General features: G+C 36.8%; 1 protein-coding gene across 8 annotated transcripts in view; it reads left to right on the top strand.

Annotated features, from left to right (window-relative positions):
• The window catches only part of NBEA (neurobeachin), a 612623-nt gene that overhangs the window by 527572 nt on the left and 65109 nt on the right, over positions 1–19942 (top strand). For all 8 annotated transcript variants that reach the window (XM_059902450.1, XM_059902451.1, XM_059902453.1 and 5 more), the window contains 2 exons: positions 5032–5172; positions 13763–13882. In XM_059902450.1, coding sequence (XP_059758433.1) covers positions 5032–5172; positions 13763–13882 — 261 coding nt within the window. The remainder of the gene's footprint in view (positions 1–5031; positions 5173–13762; positions 13883–19942) is intronic.

Below are 19942 nucleotides of genomic sequence, written 5' to 3' on the forward strand. Positions count from 1 at the left end.
AATGTTGGCTGTGGGTTTGTCATATATGGCCTTTATTATGTTGAGGTAGGTTCCCTCCATGCCCATTTTCTGGAGAGCTTTTATCATAAATGGGTGTTGAATTTTGTCAGAAGCTTTTTCTGCATCTATTGAGATGATCATACGGTTTTTACTCCTTAATTTGTTAATGTGGTGTATCACATTGATTGATTTGCATATATTGAAGAATCCTTGCATCCCTGGGATAAATCCCACTTGATCATGGTGTATGATCCTTTTAGTGTGTTGTTGGATTCTGTTTGCTAGTATTTTGTTCAGGATATTTGCATCTGTGTTCATCAGTGATATTGGTCCATAATTTTCTTTTTTTGTGATAATCTTTTTGTGGTTTTGGTATCAGGGTGATGGTGGCTTCGTAGAATGAATTTGGGAGTGCTTCTCCCTCTGCAATTTTTTGGAAGAGTTTGAGAAGGATCGGTGTTAACTCTTCTCTAAATGTTTGATGTAATTCGCCTGTGAAGCCATCTGGTCCTGGGCTTTTGTTTCTTGGAAGATTTTTTATTACTGTTTCAATTTCATTACTTGTGATAGGTCTGTTTATATTTTCTAATTCTTCCTGGTTCAGTCTTGGAAAATTGTACCTTTCGAAGAATTTGTCCATTTCTTCATGGTTGTCCATTTTATTGGCATATAGTTGTCTGTAGTAGTCTCCTATAATCCTTTGTATTTCTGCAGTGTCAGTTGTGATTTCTCCTTTTTCATTTCTAATTTTATTGATTTGCATCCTCCCCCTTTTTTCTTGATGAGTCTGGCTAAGGATTTATCAATTTTGTTTATCTTCTCAAAGAACCAGATTTTAGTTTTATTGATCTTTGCTATTGTTTTCTTTGTTTCTATTTCATTTATTTCTGCTCTGATCTTTATGATTTCTTTCCTTCTACAGACTTGGGGTTTTCTTTGTTCTTCTTTCTCTGGTTAAGTGTAGGGTTAGATTGTTTATTTGAGATTTTTCTTGTTTCTTGAGGTGAGATTGAATTGCTATAAACTTCCCTCTTAGAACTGCTTTTGCTGCATCCCATAGGTTTTGGGTCGTCATGTTTTCAATGTCATTTTCTATATATTTTTTTATTTCTTCTTTGATTTCTTCAGTGATCTCTTGGTTATTAATAGTGCACTTTTAGCCTCCATGTATTTGTGGTTTTTACAGTTTTTTTCCTGTAATTGATTTCCAGTCTCATAGCATTGTGGTCAGGAGAGATGCTTGATACGATTTCAGTTTTCTTAAATTTTCTGAGGCTTGATTTGTGACCCAAGATGTGATCTATCCTGAAGAATGTTCCGTGCGCACTTGAGAAGAAGGTGTCTTCTGCCACTTTTGGGTGCAGTGTTCTATAAATATCAATTAAATCTCTCTGGTCTATTGTGTCATTTAAAGCTTGTGTTGCCTTACTTATTTTCTTTTTGGATGATCTGTCCATTGGTGTAAGTGGGGTGTGAAAGTCCCCTACTATTATTGTGTTACTGTGTTGATTTCTCCTTTCATAGTTGTTAGCATTTGCCTTATGTATTGAGGTGCTCCTATGTTGGGTGCATAAACATTTATAATTGTTATATCTTTTTCTTAGATTGATCCTTTGATCATTATGTAGTGTCCCTCCTTATCTCTTGTAACAATCTTTATTTTAAAGTCTATTTTTTCTGATATGAGTATTACTACTCCAGCTTTCTTTTGATTTCCATTTGCATGGAATATCTTTTTCCATCCCTTCACTTTCAGTCCTTATGTGTCCGTAAGACTGAAGTGGGTCTCTTGTAGGCAACATATATATAGGTCTTGTTTTTGTATCCATTCAGCCAGTCTGTGTCTTTTGGTTGGGGCATTTAATCCATTTACATTAAAGGTTATTATTGATATGTATGTTCCTATTACCATTTTCTTGTTTGTTTTTGTGGGTTTTTTCTTGTGTTTCCCACCTAGAGAAGTTTCTTTAGCATTTGTTGTAAAGCTGGTTTGGTGGTGGTGAATTCTCTTAGCTTTTGCTTGTCTGAAAAGCTTTTGATTTCTCTGTCGAATCTGAATGAGATCCTTGCTGGGTAGAGTAATCTTGGTTGTAGGTTTTCCTGTTTCATCACCTCAAGTATATCCTGCCACTACCTTCTGGCCTGTAGAATTTCTGCTGAAAAATCAGCTGATAACCTTATGGGGATTCCTTTGTATATTATTTTTTGGTTTTTCCTTGCTGCTTTTAATATTTTTTCTCTGAATTCAATTTTTGTTAGTTTGATTAGTTTGATTAATATGTGTCTTGGTGTGTTTTTCCTAGGGTTTATCCTGTATGGGACTTTCTCTGCTTCCTGGACTTGGGTGACTGTTTCCTTTCCCATGTTATGGAAGTTTTCAACTATAATCTCTTCATCTGTTTTCTCAGACCCTTTCTTCTTCTTCTTCTGGGACCCCTGTAATTCGAATGTTGGTGCTTTTAGCATTGTCCCAGAGGTCTCTGAGATTGCCTTCAATTCTTTTCATTCTTTTTTCTTTATTCTGCTCCTCAGCAGTTATTTCCACCATTTTGTCTTCCAGCTCGCTTATTTGTTCTTCTGCCTCAGTTATTCTGTTATTGCTTCCTTTTAGTATATTTTTCTTTTCAGTTACTGTGTTGTTCATCTCTGTCTGTTCTTTAGTTCTTCTAGATCTTTGTTAAACATTTCTTGTATTTTCTCAATCTGTGCCTCCATTCTGTTTCTGAGATTCTGGATCATCTTTACTATCATTACTCTGAATTCTTTTTCAGGAAGATTGCCTATTTCCTCTTCATTTATTTCATCTTGTAGGTTTTTACCTTGCTCCTTCATCTGTGACATATTTTTTTGCTGTCTCTCTCTCCCTTTTATTTTTTACTTTTTTTTTTATGAGTTGGATTGTGTTCCTGTCTTATTGGTTGTTTGGCCTGAGGCTTCCAACACTGGAGTTTGTAGGCTGTTGGGTAGAGCTGGGTCTTGGTGCTGAGGATCTCCTGAGACCTCACTCCGATGAATATTCCCTAGGGTCTGAGGTTCTCTGTTAGTCCAGTGGTTCGGACTCAGAGCTCCCACCACAGGAGCTTCAGCTCGACCCCCGGCTCATGAACCAAGATCCCACAAGCTGCATGGGGTGACAAAAAAAAAAAAAAAAGAGAACAATAACAAAGTAAAAAATAAAATTAGAATAGGAAACTAACAGATATGTTAGAAAGAATATAAAAATAAAAATATAGATGAATCAACAACCGGAAGGTACATCAGTACCAGAATGGTAAAAAAGAGGAGGGGGGAAAAGAAAAAAAAAAGGGGGGAAAGGCCTTGGCTGTGGAGGGCAGGGCCTAAGCAAGGGTGATGTTTGGGTGGTGGGCAGGGCCTATGCTTATGACCCACAGGGCTGGAAAAGGCCCTGGGGGCTGTGGGGGGTGGGGCTTAGGCTCAAGGAACAGAAGGGGCCCAGTCGTGTCCCCTACCCCTGGTCTCAGAGGGAAGGGACACCTCACCTGGGAGCCCAGCAGGCTTCCTGGTCTCAAGTGGGTGGGGCTAACGCCCTCCTCTCCTCTCCTGCTCCTCCCAGAGGGCCCCTTCCACCTGCCTCTCCTGATCTCTCTCACCTCCGTCCTATGCCCCCAGGACCCACGCAGCCTCAAGGGGGCTTTGGGGAGGGGGTACCAGCCTGGGAACTCAGCAGGCTCCCCGGCCCAAGTGGGCCAGGCAATCACCCTCTGCTCCTCTGCCACTCCTCCCAGAAGGTCCCTCCCGCCTGCCTCTCCTGATCTCCCCAGCCTCAGGGGCGCCAATCCTGTCTGGCCTCCACTTCCCCTCCCCTTTCAGTCCCCCCATGTCCTACTGGTTCACTTGGGGGTTCCTCCTGTCTCCTTGGGCGTCAGGGTCCCCCACCAGTGGCCAGCGGGCGCCCTAGCTCTGGGGAGACACTAACTCGGTGTCTTCCCACACCACCATCGAAACCCTAATTTTCTACTACTTCCTTGTTAAAATTAAGCCTTGGGGGGAACTTCATAGTTAACTAGTAATATTAAATTTTGAAATAGAGGAATTATATATTTTACTTAGTATTCATCTTTTGTTTTCTAAGAAACATTTATTTTTTATAGTATGCAATCTAAAACAAAATAATGTAGCCATTAGGTATTATAATAATGGATTCCATATTCCATTAAACCAAAATCAGGCAAAAACTTAAGCTAAGCCAGTTTGCTATTTGAAATTGTGAGGACTATATGCTGGAAAATCTTAATGATTAGCTGTGCTAGGAAGTTTGAGACAATGATCAAACTAACACATACTTTGTTGAAAAAAATATGTATAGTATCTTGAGCATTTTACCATGTGCTCCACTGTAGGGATTAACATCATAATTGATAGTGTGGTGGTATAGATAGGACAAGTGTTAGTGGCCTTAACAAAATGCTTTCCAGGGAATCTGAATTGTCTGGATTATTTCCATCAGCCTTAGATTTGCAGTTGAACTTAATAGAAAGGATACTTGCCCCATCTGTATAATAATAGAATGGGACTAACATTCCAACAGGGTTTCCATATAAGTGACTATTGTCCTTCACACTCTGGGTGACAGCCTATTAAGACAAGGTTTCTCTAATATGGTTGTCACATGGTCAACTGCTTCACTTTCTCCTCACTGGATTTCCTATGATCAAGCTAAATGTTCACTATGGTTGTGGTTAAGTAGGCAAAATAACATCAAAATACTGGCTTTGCCTTAACAGTTTAAACTGGATCATCTCTGGTAATCTAGTTTATGGAAACTTTTAATAAAACCTAGAAACCTTGCATACATAAATCATCTTCTTGAGTGAATTTTAGCAAGTGTGGTGATTATCAAAATCAAATATCAATATCAAAATCAAATTTGGTAGAAATAGATACGAAATAATTTATTTATATTCTATGGTTAAAATGAATTCACAGTAAATACTTTCAGGTAAAGAGTTATAGTATTGAATATCTACTATGACTGTATTAAACACAATGCTTCTTTTTCTCTTTTTATAGCCGATTGGTGCTTTGAACCCAAAGAGAGCTGTGTTTTACGCAGAGCGTTACGAGACATGGGAAGATGATCAAAGTCCTCCCTACCATTATAACACACATTATTCAACGGCAACATCCACCTTATCCTGGCTTGTTCGAATTGTGAGTGCCTTCATTAAGTTACAGTTTGCCTTTAATATCTCGAAGTACTTAACATAAGGAAATTAAATAAAACTCAAATATATTTATTTGTTTTAAACAAAGATTAGAGACCAGTGAAGTAGAGATTCCAAACTCTAGCAAAACCTGAATCCTTTTTGTTAATGAGTGGCCTTATTTGCAAAATTGGGTTAGAAAGATAGATTATTGTGAGTTTCTTAAACGTAAACCATTTATAAAAGGTACCAAACTCCTGAGTGCATCCTTAACACCCACTGTTTCCTTTCTCACTGATTGTTACAGGCTGGCACTCTCCCCAGCCTTCCCAATCTTGCTTCTCGGGTAGCATATTTTAAAAACAGTTTTCTAAATGTTTTGAAGACTACTTTCTCTTTCTCCTAAGACATAAATATATTCAAGTCTCTGCAATTTTTAAAATACATACATTCATACATACCTACATATATACGTACATACTTCCTTCCAGCCCCTACCCACTCTGCAGTGACTTTCCACGTCTACCCCTGTGTAGTCAAATGTACTAGAAGCACAGCCTCCACTGTCTTGTCCTGCACTGTGCTTTCTCCACTTTATCACCTGCCATTCAATCTTTAGCCTGCTTGATTTAGGTTCCACACCCATCACTTTACTGAATTATCCCTGTGGAGGTCACGGGTTATGTGGCAGAGCTTCATGATATAGCTGAAGCATTTGGCACCATTGCTCACTTCCTCCTACCTGAAATTCCTTCCTCTCATGGCTCCTCTGACAATATGCTCTCCTGGTTTCCCTCCTGTCATCCTAACTGTCCTGCCCAGTCTCACGCTCAGATCTCTTTTTCTCCATATTTCTATTCCCCAGGATATTTCTACGTACTTTATCTGGACTACATCATTCAGTTATAAGCTAATGACTTCCAGCTTCTGTCTTCATTGCAGACATTTCTCTTGGGCTCCTGACCTATATTTCTAATATATAAATATATTTACTTATTTCTATATACTACTGGATTTTTCTACCTGAACACCTCACAATACCATAAACACCATTTCCAAAAATGAACTCCTCATCTCCCTCATAAACCTGCAGGGGTGCCTACTGATTTCTTATCTAAACAATCAGCATGATCTTGCACCCAGTTACCCAATCTAGATATTTTCTCTATTTTATTAGCCCTTACATCCAGTCTGACATCACATCTGATAAGTTCCACCAACTACAGTCTGTCTCCTTTTCTCTATTAAGTCTGGCACTTCTTAGTTCAGGTTCCCGTTATTTCTCATCTAGATGATTGCAAAAGCTCTTAGCAAATCTCTCTGCCTTTAGTCTTGCCTTCTCCAATCTAGTCTAGTTAAGACCAATTACTGGAGTCAGATGGTCTGACTTTTTTTTAAAACTATAAGCGACTGGGGAGTATTACAGAATGCTAAGTCAAATCTCTAAGTCAGTGCAATCAATAAAGTTTTCTCCTCTTACCAAAGCATACTTCAGACCATTCTGTTGCATGAGGCTGATTTGCCTCAGAAACACATTGATAAAGCAGCACATGAAAATGTGCATACACAGGAATGCATCTCCTATTTTCAAAGGTATTTTTTCCCACTGCCTGAATGACAGTTTGGTTTGGAGGTCTTCCTCAAGCATTCTCTCCATGATGGGGAGAAATTGAACTTATTATAAATATATAGTATGCATATGTTTTAAGTAACTTGTAAATCACTGATAGATGATATACTACAAATAATTACTGTTATCAAAAAAAAAGTTTGTCAGAATTAGGATTCAGTTTAACTGAACACATATTTTATATTTTTCATAATCCTAAACCAGCATAAGAAATAAAGAAGTTTAGATTAACTATTCTGTAAGAAAACAAACTCAAATCTTATTTTAAAAATACACTCTGTAATTATAAGCTAAAGGAAAAGACGTAAAACTTTCTTTAGACCAAAATTGTTAGTCTAATTTGTTGAAAAATTCACCTTAACTATGTGAACTTGAATCCTTTTATAAAAATGTTTCTGAGCTAGCAGTTTCTTAAATATTTTTTAACTCTTAACACTTTTTGAGTATAAGAAGTTCTATTTCTTTATTTTCTGTTAATTTGGAGGAGATATTAGATTTATACAAGTGCCTGTTTACCACTATAAACCAATCAGAACACCTTTAGTTTATGGGTTGTAATAATTTATTAATACTCTTCAGGTGTAAGAAAATACTTCACACTCATGCAAGAAGTAAAGGCTTTTCTGAATTACAGACACATGTATATAGAGAGAACTTTGTAGCTTCTATCCTGCAGTTTCAGCCACAAGTCAAAACTAAATACAGAAACACAAAAATTTACCAGTCAAGATCTCAAACAGTTGATATTCTTTATGATGGACGTAAAATATGTTCATATTCTATATGGGCTCACAAATAAGCAAACAAGAAAACAAAAAGCAAGAAACAATCATTACTATAGTGAACCTCCACCATGGGAGGAGTAAGACACTTTTCTTGGGCATTTTTGGGATTAAAAAAAGCATTATCAAGTGGGTTGTTTTGAGAATTATATGAGTATATTATATATATATATATATAAAATAGTATTTTGAAATATATTAAATGGTATTCAGTGGCTTTTGTATAATCAAATTAGTCTGAAGTCAGATTTATAAGAATTTAAGTGTGAGTTCATAAAAATACTTATTATCACCAGCCTGATTTAACACTCTTCTATCCCTGATAAACTAAACATTTTATCAAATAATAAATCATAATTCATCCCTAAATTGATTTCTTATTCCAGTGAAATGGAATACAAATTTGAATCTCTGCAAGGGTACGGCAGACATGCTATCCCTATTTATGCTACACATGCCTTTTTAGTATTGTCTATAGCTGTGCTGCATGGTAGAAACGTAATGCAAGCCACTTATATATGTAATTTAAATTTTCTAGTAGCCTTATTTAAGAGTAAAAAGAAACAGGTGAGATTAATTTAATAAATACATTTGTTAGCCCAGTATATCCAAAATTTTATAATTTCAACATGTAACCAATATAAAAATTATTAATGAGATATTTTACATTGTTTTGGTATTCTTTGAAATCCAGAATGTATTTTATATTTATAGCACATTCAACTGGAACTAGCCATATTTTAAGTACTCAGTAGTCACATGTGGCCTGTGGCTACTGCATTGGCAGGAGAGATCTATAAGATTGCTTTTATGGGGACTCATTTAGCCAACACATCTTAAGTTGTGCTGCTATAAATAGAAGTATCATGGTCTAATAGTTTACTAAGTGTTTAACTTAATGGCCCAGGGAATTGTGATTTCCTCACTCCCATCCCAAGGAGTTTATGAAGTAGAAAATGCATTAAAATTTGTGTCACTAAGAATTTGCTCATAAAAACAAAATACAGATTAAAATAAGTATCTACCCTTTACCTTTCAAGCCTTTTAGACCCAGTCATTAAACTCATTATTAGTTTCAGTCAATATGTTTAGTATGACAATGATAATAATTGCTTTAAAATGCTAATTAACTACATACCTCATTACTTTATTTTTTATTTTTTATATATGTATTTATTTATATTTTATTTATTTATTTCTTTATTTTTGGCTGCGTTGGGTCTTCGTTGCTGCACGCGGGCTTTGTCTAGTTGCGGCGAGCGGGGGCTACTCTTTGTTGCGGTGCGCGGGCTTCTCATTGCGGTGGCTTCTCTTGTTGCGGAGCACGGGCTGTAGGCACACAGGCTTCAGTAGTTGCGGTGCGTGGGCTCAGTAGTTGTGGCTCGCGGGCTCTAGAGCTCAGGCTCAGTAGTTGTGGCGCACAGGCTTAGTTGCTCTGCAGCATGTGGGATCTTCCCTTCCCAGGGCTCGAACCCATGTCCCCTGCATTGGCAGGCAGATTCTTAACCACTGCACCACCAGGGAAGTCCCTACCTCATTACTTTAAATTAAAAATATTATTTTAGACACACTACCAGTGAAGTCACTTGTCTAAACTACAAGATTCTGAAAAAGCTGTTTCTTTGCTAGCTGCTGTTGGACAAATGATGAATAAACTATCATAGAAGTTTGGAGTTTGTTCAGATATTAACTAGTATAATAGGACACATTTTACTTGGAGTGTTTTTACTTTAAATCTTACCCTGAATATATAGCATATACACAGAAGTAATTCTGAATTACTTCGGAATTCACCTTCCAAATTCAGTATATTCAACCTACCTATTCAAAACTCACTTGTCAAACATTTAGTTATAATTCTTAGGAAGTTAAATAGGTTGTACAACAAAAGTTAATTTATAAATCAGTTGTTTAGAATTTGGGATTTACTTTATAAATTATGGGTTGCTTTGAAAGCCTACCCAAGAGACTGTTTAAACCATAATATATCTTTAACAGTATATATTTGTAGTGAAAAAATAGTAGAAACACTTATGCAAGTACCAAAAGATAATGCTACTGAATAAAATATTGTCATCGTGTTTCTCTTGATACTTACAGACAGTGCATATATACTTAGAGGAAGATGAGGGATTCTTAACCAAGGGACTGGTGTATGGTAGGCACATAGGTTTCTGAAGATTCTAAAAGATATTTCTGGTTTCTTTTGAAAGCAATGGGAGAAAATAAACTTGTGAAGTTAGCCAAAGTACAGTAGAAATAATGGTTCCTCCATTTCCTAGAATGTGATTACATCTACTTGAAGGACCGTAGTGAGAATTGCGTTAGTTAACTGAGATAATACAGTTCCAAGCACAGAAAGGTGCTCAGTAACTTCAGTTCCCTTCCCTTTGGTCTTTATTATGCTTTATGTAACTTCAAAGTATACATCTTTTCTTTGATAGAGTTATGTCACAAGCACTGACTATTACCCAGGGATGGGGTTTGTTTCAAATGAAATGAAGAGAAGGAAAAGAAGAAAACTAAAAGGGGAGAGGGATGTAAGAAAAGATCCTTATGAGATGACTGAGCAAAAGTCATATAAGACAGAATAATAAAGGAGTTGTCTAAAGAGAAGAGGGGCAGAGGCACAGGGTTCGATTGCCCAGGAAGGGTGAATCGTCTGCGATCATTGGAAGGCAGGACAGGTTGTTAGTGTCCTTGCAGGGACTAAAGGTTATGACAGAATTCAGTAGGACAGGTACTTCCCATGCAGGACAGGTTAGTTTGATGTTCTAGCCCTGAGAAAGGGTTGGAAGGTTGGGGTAGATGTAATCAGGAGAAGGAAGTCTGCCATCAGCCATTTATATTGTATTACCAGACCAAATCTGAAGTTTTTTGTTTTTTTTTTTAAACCTGAAGTTTTTAAAGCCCAAGTATTTTAATTTCTGAAAATTCTATTTAACATTTATTTATTTGTCCATCTTATCTCCCAAGCCAAAAGCTTTTCTAGTAGAATGATAAAATATCTAATATGGTGATGTACATATAGAACATGGTTTGATCAACATGTGTCAGGTGAATAAATACAGAAGTTTCTTAAACTTAATACAGCTCTTGATCCTCTGTTTTAGTCAGGCATGAGTCAAATGAAAAAGAAAGTCCTTGAGTCCTTGTACTGTGCCTTGAAGGTAATAGAGAAACACATGGTAAAAGGTAATCTCCACAGTAATCAGAGCTTGAAGATCAATACCCACTTATAAACAAATAGGTTATCCATTTCTGTTAGTACTCTACCACTGTAGCAACTGGAGGCCTTCAGTAATAATGAGAATAAATGTCAGTAGAGTAGTATGTGACCCTCAAACAGTTGTTAATCAGATCTTTATAAAGGCTACGTAGGACAGTGAAATGTGGAATTCTTCAATATCCTCCCGCTTTTAGGTGCCACCAGACTCATAAACTTCACAACCAGAGATAATAATTCTTCAATTTCAGATTTATTTTCACTGTGCCCATCTGTGCTATTCTTGGCATGCCTTTGTTAAGGGTTGAAAACTGAGGAAGGATTTTATAATTTAGGCTGGGGTAGAGATCAGCTTTTAGTGGTTGATGATAAGAAGTAAGACTTTGCATATATAAACAGGTCTTCACTCACATGTATTTAGTAGGTTAAAAATCATGAAGACAAGTCTGATCCCTCTAAATTATTCTCTGCCTACTACCTACAAAGAAGAAATAAATGCCTAACATCAGCATCCTAGAATAATGAAGAAGTGGATTCTGAAGATGCAACTTTATGGTCAAACTAGTGGTTAAGAACTGACAAGAAAAACTACATCTTACTCTTATCCAGCCATACCCCCCCCCTTCTCCCAACAGTACCTTGTATGTTTAGATGAGTTTGAAAAACATTAATTAAACACTAACTATGAACCAAGCACTTGCTTGGTTCTAAGGATAGAGGGATGAATTAGGCCTAAGGAACTGAGAGTCTGGTCAATGTCTAGGGAACTGGCAGTCAGGGTGGAACCCAGCAGTGAGTACTTGACACAGTGCATGAAGCTGGTAGTCATCTTCATCACTCTGTGTCAGCTGAGATACTTCAAGCTTTCTCAATATTATTTAATCTTAATTACCCACAAGGTACTGTCATTCCCAACTAACATAGATGAAAGAACTGAGATACAGTTACTTCACACCGCTACTTACTTGGGTGGGGTTAAGTAAGGTGCCTAAGAGAAGTAAATGGTTCCACCAAGACTCAAACTTAGATCTGTCATATTTCATTCGATTTACTGTTGCTACTTCTAGAATTTTTATATCCCTACTTTAATTTAGTGATAAATATACGGCATTGACTACCTTCAGTTTAATAGGGAGTTAAATTTTTTTTTCCTAACTTAATTTTGGTGACATCTATTTGTCTCTCAAGTCACTTAAAGTCTTAAACAGCAAGATGGACTTACTGGATGCATATTTGATTTTCAGGTAAATCAGTAATACCCTACTTACCTATATAGTGTTATATCATTCTTCATCTTATCTCTTTCACCATAGTTTTCTGTCATTCAATACTAAACATGAGACTTGGTGATACATTATAAACTTATAAGATTGATGTCATCTAGCCACACTAAATTTCAGGAAGATACTGAGGAATATGAATATTTATAGCTGTTGCCTGACAACTGGACCTTATGACTAGTGGCAAAAAGAGGAGTTTAAAGAAACAAAGTAATGTTTTATGGATATAAAAGAATGAACAGAAATTATATATTAAAGAAAAAAAAACTAAATATTTAGGAAATATTTCTTAGCATTATTGAACCTAGGAGTGACTTGTCATTTATCCTAGACTTAAGAGAAAAGGATTGAACCATAGGAAAGTAAATATATACTCATCTTTGTTATATTTGACATTTCCTAAGAAATCCTTATAGTAAGAATGCATGTTATTTAATCCTTTTAAATTTGGAAGCAAGTTTAATGACATCAGAAATAATGCCTCTCTCCTATCATAAAAACTATAGAAAAAGCATTAAAATTAAATACATTAGGACCTTGTGATAAAGTTATTCCTAGGTTTCCTGCTATGGGAACATGTTCTTGATGACAGATACCAAGTTTTGATAAGGTAATAGTCACAGAATACTATTGGATAGAAGGACTAGAGTTTATCTAGTCTGATTCGTATTAACTTCATTTCATTCTTTCCTTCAACAGATTATACATTGAGCAACTTGGGTGTACCAGGAGTTCTTCTAAGTGTTGGAGATAAAACAGTGAATATGATAGATATGTAACCTATTCATGTGGTGGGGAAGATAGACAAGTTAAAAAACAGTTACAAAACAATGTGACAAATGCTTCAGGGATGTGTTTTGAGAAAATATCTGTTGCTATTTGAACACACTGGAGAACTTGGCAAATCAAGGAAAGCCTTTCAGGAGAAAATGATGTCTTGGCTGAGACTTAAAAGATAAGAAGAACTTAGCCAAGTCAGAATGGTGAGGTAGATGGATAAGTTTATACCAGGCAGAGGAAACAGCACATACAAGGGACGAGAAGTGAGACCAGTGTGTCAAGACCTTAGGATGTGAAGATGGGGATGGCGAGAGATAAGAGTTAAGCAGGTTCCAGATCACTCAGGCTCTCTTAAGACAAATCAAGTAGTTTAGACTTTTCCCAGAGAGCTCTGAAGAGCTATGGGAGGATTTTAATCAAGGATTTGCATTTTTAAAAGATCATCAGACCATAATATGGTAACTTTAGGAGACTTTCACAGGTAGCCTAAGATGGATATTCCCTACCTAATTTCACACTACGGTGAACAGTGTCAGAGAGATTTTCTTTTGAGTGTTACTATGTGTGGCCTTAGTTATGAGAAAGAAGATCTGAGTTATATATTGACAATAATGCAAAATCAATCATCATAAAATCACAGAGCACTAGAACTCTATCCTTTTATAAATCAGAAGACTGAAGGCCAAGAAGCAAAATGACCTGCCGAGGTTGAAGAGTGACAGGTGACTCAGTGGTCCAGACTGGCTCAGACCAGCACCTCCTGACTCCTGGGTGTGAGCGTCCTTCCAGGATCCTGCACCATTTCCACCTCAGAAGGGTTTCCAAAAATAAAATATTTTACAAAGGAAGAGGACGGTCGTGTTCAGAAGGGTCAAATTCTTGACTTTTTTTTCCTTTAGGAACCTTTCACAACCTTCTTCCTCAATGCAAATGACGGAAAATTTGACCATCCTAATCGAACCTTCTCATCTGTTGCAAGGTCTTGGAGAACGAGTCAGAGAGATACTTCTGATGTAAAGGTAGGCCCTTTTATTTGTTGATATTAATTTCAAAATATGTTGAAGTTTTGATTTGTTTATATTTTTAAGTGGGTGTATAAGATATTTTATTCCACAGCTTTGTTCCATCATATTTTAAAATTATGTGGCATATCTAACCTAAGAGGAAACTAAAGGAAATAATTTCGAGCACCACAGAAAATGATTCAGGATTCTTTTAAAATTATTCAGTTATATTATTCAGTGTTTTTGTTATTTCAAAAAATTCCTATCTAATTTAGGTCGAACAATCAGGAGCTGGAAAGAAATTGCCTTTCCTGCTGTTAACTCAATATTTGGACCATTCCATAAAACACAGCAGGAATTGGATTTGACCTTAATGTGTCATATTGTTATAGCTTGCCCAGCTTTGGGTTTACATAGCCTGGGGCAATTAATAAAGCATTAATGACAAGACCCATTTAAAATGTAGGCTTTTCTGTACAGCCTTAGCTTTTACTTGGCTGTGCCTGGGGATACTATGCAACAATACACATTAGATTAAACCAGCACACACACAATATCCAGGAACAGCCAGAGAGCGGAGTCATTTTACAGTTGGTACTACTCAACGATTGTTAAATATAAAGATTTGTTTTTCATTTATATGGGCTTTTGTTTTTTAAAAAATGGTTGTATTCAAAACATTAAAATATATTTGCTCTCTCATTTTTCTCACTTTTTCCTGATAATAAGGTTATATGATCAGGTTATTACATAGGTATATGTGTTTCTTATTTTAATCCTCTTTTCTTCAAACTTTTCCCATCACTGACACTCATGCTGTTGAATATACAAATATTATAGTATCATACCATTTAGTGTCTTAATCCAACAAAAGACAGTGAATTAAAGTCAAAATAGTCATTTACATATTTATGCTTATCTATTGCAAATATTTTTAAAAGACAATTACAGTGTTACTGAACTGTAAGAAATTGGATGAATACAACTTTTATTTAGTTTTTTTCAAAGCAGAAAACAAAGGGAGTGAATCCAAGTAATGTCTAGCATATCTGTGTGTCTTATTCGTTGCCATCAAAGTTTGCATATAATTTATACATACAACGTATTCACGTTTGGAAGTAAGATAATGTAACATGCATTCTTGCTATGTTAAACTCTTAAGGCCCATTTATTTCTCCGAACAGACTTACAATTTCACTGAGAAATTCCACTCTAAAAGATCCATAAACCACCATTTAAACTGATTTACAACCAATGAAATCAAGAAGGGAGTCCCTTTCTTATTTAATAACACTTTGAACATAAAATGGGGAGTCCATAGGCTTCTAGAATTAGCACAGTGTCTTTAAAAGGCATTCAGTAAATATTTTGTATGTGAATTAAATATTCTTATCTATATTTTAAGATTTCCTATCATATGTAAGGTTATCTATATCTCAATTCAGTGTACATATTATATCAATCTCTTTCAAGTGAAAATGCCTGTTCACTCTTGACATCATCACAAAACAGAAACTCAGTTTTTCAACCTAATTCAAAGGTTCACCCTCACGAGTCCACACACATGAGCCAGTCATCCTAACTTATGTAGCGTTTTTAGGCTTTACCTTTTATCCTGAGAGCTTTATTGATGCTTCCGATCACCAGATATCTCCCCTAGTTACATGTCAGTCTCTGAGGACCAGTGCCCGTAAAGCCGAATTCAGGTTTCTCCCAGAATTCTCCCAGCAGTTTTCCTGTTCTGAAACTTTTCAGAAACATTTATATTTTGTAACCCTTTGTGTTCCTTTGGCTCCTGGGGGCACATCATCAAGGACAAGGACCAATGTGGCTATCACTAATTCAGGACATTTTAAGTTTTTTATCCCAGGTAGCTGTACTTAATACAAACAGATACCGTCCTCCAACCCCCCCAACTTAATTAGTTCATAAGACGCTCACTTCCTCAGCCTGACATTGCGTGGATTGCTTTCATTTTCAGTTCTCTCCCACCACCACCCTGAACCTTTTATATTCTATGATAATATACTTTGAGTACCTTTCCATGTAGACCCCTTCTTTTTGAAGCCTGCACATTGCCTACATATACAATAATTTATACACTCAATCTTCTGTTGATGGATAGTTTGTCTTTCTCTCTGATCGTTACTGTTAAACACAGGCTGCCATAAATCCTTGCACAGATATCTTGATGAACTTTGTGTGTATATGTGAAGATAATTCCTGTTAATGGGACTGGTGGCTCAAAGGCTATATACATCTTTAATTTTGAAAGATACTGCCAAACCTTCATTCCCAAAGATGATCATTCACTCCCTTCACAGCATCATGTGAGGATGCCACCTTCCCCATGCCCCCTGCCCCGACCATCACTCTTATAATAAACAGTGTAACTTGTGCTAATCTGGAGAGTGAAAAATGGAGTCGGCTTTGTTTTGGCTTGCACTTCATTAATTATGAGTGAAGTTGAGCATTTTTCATATAATTATTGACCTGTAAACTTGCTCATATCTTTTGCCCACTTTTCAGTTGGGTCATGTGTCTTTTTCCTATTGATTTGAAAAAGATCTGAAATTGACTGCAGAAAGTTGCATTGCAAATATGGTTTCTCAGTCTTTCAGCTTTGCTATGTCTCAATTATATTTTTGTGGTTTTGTGTGTGTGTGTGTCCAAATGTATCACTCTTTCCCTTTAAAACATCAGAATTTGGGGGTCCTCATTGAGGGAATGCTAGAGAGAAGTTTTTTGGTAATAATGATGGTTGTATGCTTGAGATTTTCTAAATTCATGTTTAAATGTATTGATTAACATGTACTATGGTATTTTTCCCTCTACAATAATACCTGATTTAGCAGGGAAGAATGTGTTACCAAGAGTAATACAGTTTTAAAGCCTAAACTCTTGACTTCTTATCACTAAGCTGTTAAAACATTTTATATATAATTTTAAAGAAATGTTTTTATATTTCTGAAGAAAAGTACATCTGCAATATCTCCAAACTTAGGTAAGGTCTCATGTAAGAGAGAACTAGGACAGAGTAGATGGTTTTATTCTGTCTTTCTTTGTTACCGTCAGTCTCTTCCTGTGGTAATGAGTACAAGCTGGGCAGAGAAGACTTGGTAATCTCTCAGGAGAGAGGTCTCCCGAGTTAAGTCAGACCAGTTCGTTTTTATTTTATTTTTTTAATTTCTCTCCTCCAACATAGTCTTGGTAACAATGACATTCAACTTACTGAAGTTCTTATACTAATTTTCTTTAATGCCTTCAAAAGTTGTTATATTACTTTTGAATAGCTATGTAGATGTCAGGAAAGGGAGCTGTGACAAAATGTCATTAAGGTGACATAGTGTAAATTAATACAGTTAATGGAGGTGCTCACCACTGACTCATTGACCCATTATGAGCTCTTGTGGAATCAACGAATGCCAGGGCATCAATCTTTTGAAAAAAGGAAGAAAAGAGATGGCAGCTTTAAAACCTTGCAGTGAATTATATTAGAAAAGTGAAAACGTCTGGGTTGGATTTGATTTCACTAGGCAGCCATAAAATGGTATGCTTTCTCAGCAAACTATATTAAACTGAAATGTCAAATTTGATGCAGTTGGTATACAATTATGATAGTGTTAATAGTGGTCTTCTATCATTCTAAGACATACTTTCAAGTCCAATTTCTCAGCAGCTTGAACTTGTCATAAGCTTGTAAATTAGAAATTGTGTTAGAGGATATTTTCTTATTATTGACGGGACGCATATAATACTATTAACTGTACCATGGGGTTTTAGTATAGCTGTTAAAATAAACTAGAAATCACATTTACAGACACAAAATGCCTGTTTTAATATTCATCTTGCCATTTCTTTAATAATATTTGGTGTCTTTCTGCACTATTTTTCATTTAGGAAACTTTAAACTACTTGGACTCTTTCCTTAAAGAGAAGCTGGTTAACAGAAATCTATCAATGGGAAAAGAGTAAACAGAAGAGCTGTTACTTTAAGTAGGCAAGCTAGTGCCTGAGCTACCTCTGTAGCAGCACACTTACAAGTTATAATAGAAGAGTTCATTCTTCCTGAATAATTCTCAGTAGTTTTCAAGCATGCTTTTTTCTTGGTCATTTGATGCAGTCCTCAAAACAGTCCCATGAGATAGAGATCATTATCCCTGTTCCGTAAAGGAAGTTCACAGATATTAAGTGACTTGCCTAAATTCACACAGCAGGTCAAGAGGGAGCCAGAACTAGCACTGAGGGCTCTTCAGTTATTTCCAGTGCTTTATTCATTGGATGGTTTGCTGCTTTAATTCGTCTGCATGATCTCACAATTATATCCAGCCACGTTGACTAGTTTGGTGTAACTGACAGATCAAGTCATACTCTAATAATTTATTGCTATGTACAAACCACCCTCCAAAATTAGTGGCTTAAAAAAACACAGCCATTTATTTTCTCAGAGTTCTGCAATCAGAATGGGGTTCATCAGGTACTTGTCTCTGATCCATGTCAGGTCCAAACGGGTGGCCTCTCTGGGTCTGAAAGATTCAAGATGACTTCATTCACATGTCTGGTCCCTTAGCAAGGATGGCTGGAACATCTGGGGACTGGCTGGTCTCCTCTCTCTCTGTATAGTCTGTCTGGGAAGATCATCACAATTTTTTTCATGGTGTCTGCCTACCAAGAGGATAAAAAAATGGGAACTGCCAAGCTACTTAGTGCCTAAGCTTGGAAGTCACATAGTGTTACCTACCTCCACAGCATTCTTTTGGTCAAGGCAAGTCACAGGGCCAGCCCAAGTTAAGGGGGAGGAGAAATGGACTCCACTTCCCCATGAGATGAGCAGCAAAATCACATTTCAAATGGACGTGGAGGTCAGAGGGATTGTTCTGGCCATCTTTGAAAACAATCTACTGAAGTCCTCTCCCCAGTCACAATTCACATTCCTCCTACAAGCAAAATATATTCAACTTGTTCCCCACAGTCTCATCCCACTATTGTATCAGGCTCAAAATCTAGTAGCTCATGATCTATATCAAGTCCACATACAGATTAGGTGCAGAAATTCCTAATTTGGAGACCTGGAAGCTAAAAAGGTAAGTTATCTGTCCCACGTATATTCAGCTCCCAGTGGTAAGACAGGAACAGGTAAACATCAGCAGACATTCTGTTCAAAAATGCGGGAGTGTGGAAGGTACATAGCAGTCATTGAGTAGCTTTCTCCACATGTTCCTGATCATAGAAAGTTGGGGCCAAGGCCTCCTTTGCCCAAGTTGGTGCAGCAACTTAAAAAATTTGTGGATTTTCTATGTATCAAAGTATAGTTCACTGGCAGAAAAAACTCTTTTCTCACAAGTTCTTTCAAGACAGGATCCTCCCTACTTCAGGCTGTGATTAGGATGCCCTTTGTAATGCTCATAAGATTCTTGCAATCCCTTTGTGTGGCCGAGTGAGTCTGCAAACCTCTATCTTAAGTTTTTCTGAGCACTTATAAAAGGTTTTACAGACACCCTTTTCCCTATGACCATATTTTACTTACAGCACCTTAGAACTGATCTTTGTCTGAACCTTTTTTAATTTTGAGAATCTGACAAGATTGTCCTAGGCGCCTATGTCTCTCTAAATACTGCTTTAAATCTGAGCAGTTTCTTCCTTAGCTCATAATACCTTATTCATATACCATTGAAAGAAATCAGTGGTCCCTTTCAGCATTCTGCCTGGAAATACCTTTAACCAGAAGCACAAGTTCATTCAGTACTTTTTCTGTCTTTGAAATGATTGCAGGAACTAGTCTTGTTAGTTTATCCCACACTACGTTATCATGCATTGATTTCCTCCTGCTTCCAGTAGCAACTTCTGTACTGATCTCCCACCAACAGTCTCCTCACCGTCCTTCCAGCCTCTGCCTGCTGCCCTGTCCCAAAGCCAATGCCACGTGTTTTAAGTTTTTATTACTTCAGGACTCCACTCCCAGGCATTCATTTCTGTTTCAGTTATCCATCACTGTGTAACAAATCACCCAAACCTCATCTTAAAACAGCATCAATTATTATTTGTTGACAATCATGCAGTGGGAGTTAAGGCTCA

The sequence above is a fragment of the Balaenoptera ricei genome, chromosome 18, assembly GCF_028023285.1.
Source record: "Balaenoptera ricei isolate mBalRic1 chromosome 18, mBalRic1.hap2, whole genome shotgun sequence".
Classification (NCBI taxonomy): Eukaryota; Metazoa; Chordata; class Mammalia; order Artiodactyla; family Balaenopteridae; genus Balaenoptera; species Balaenoptera ricei.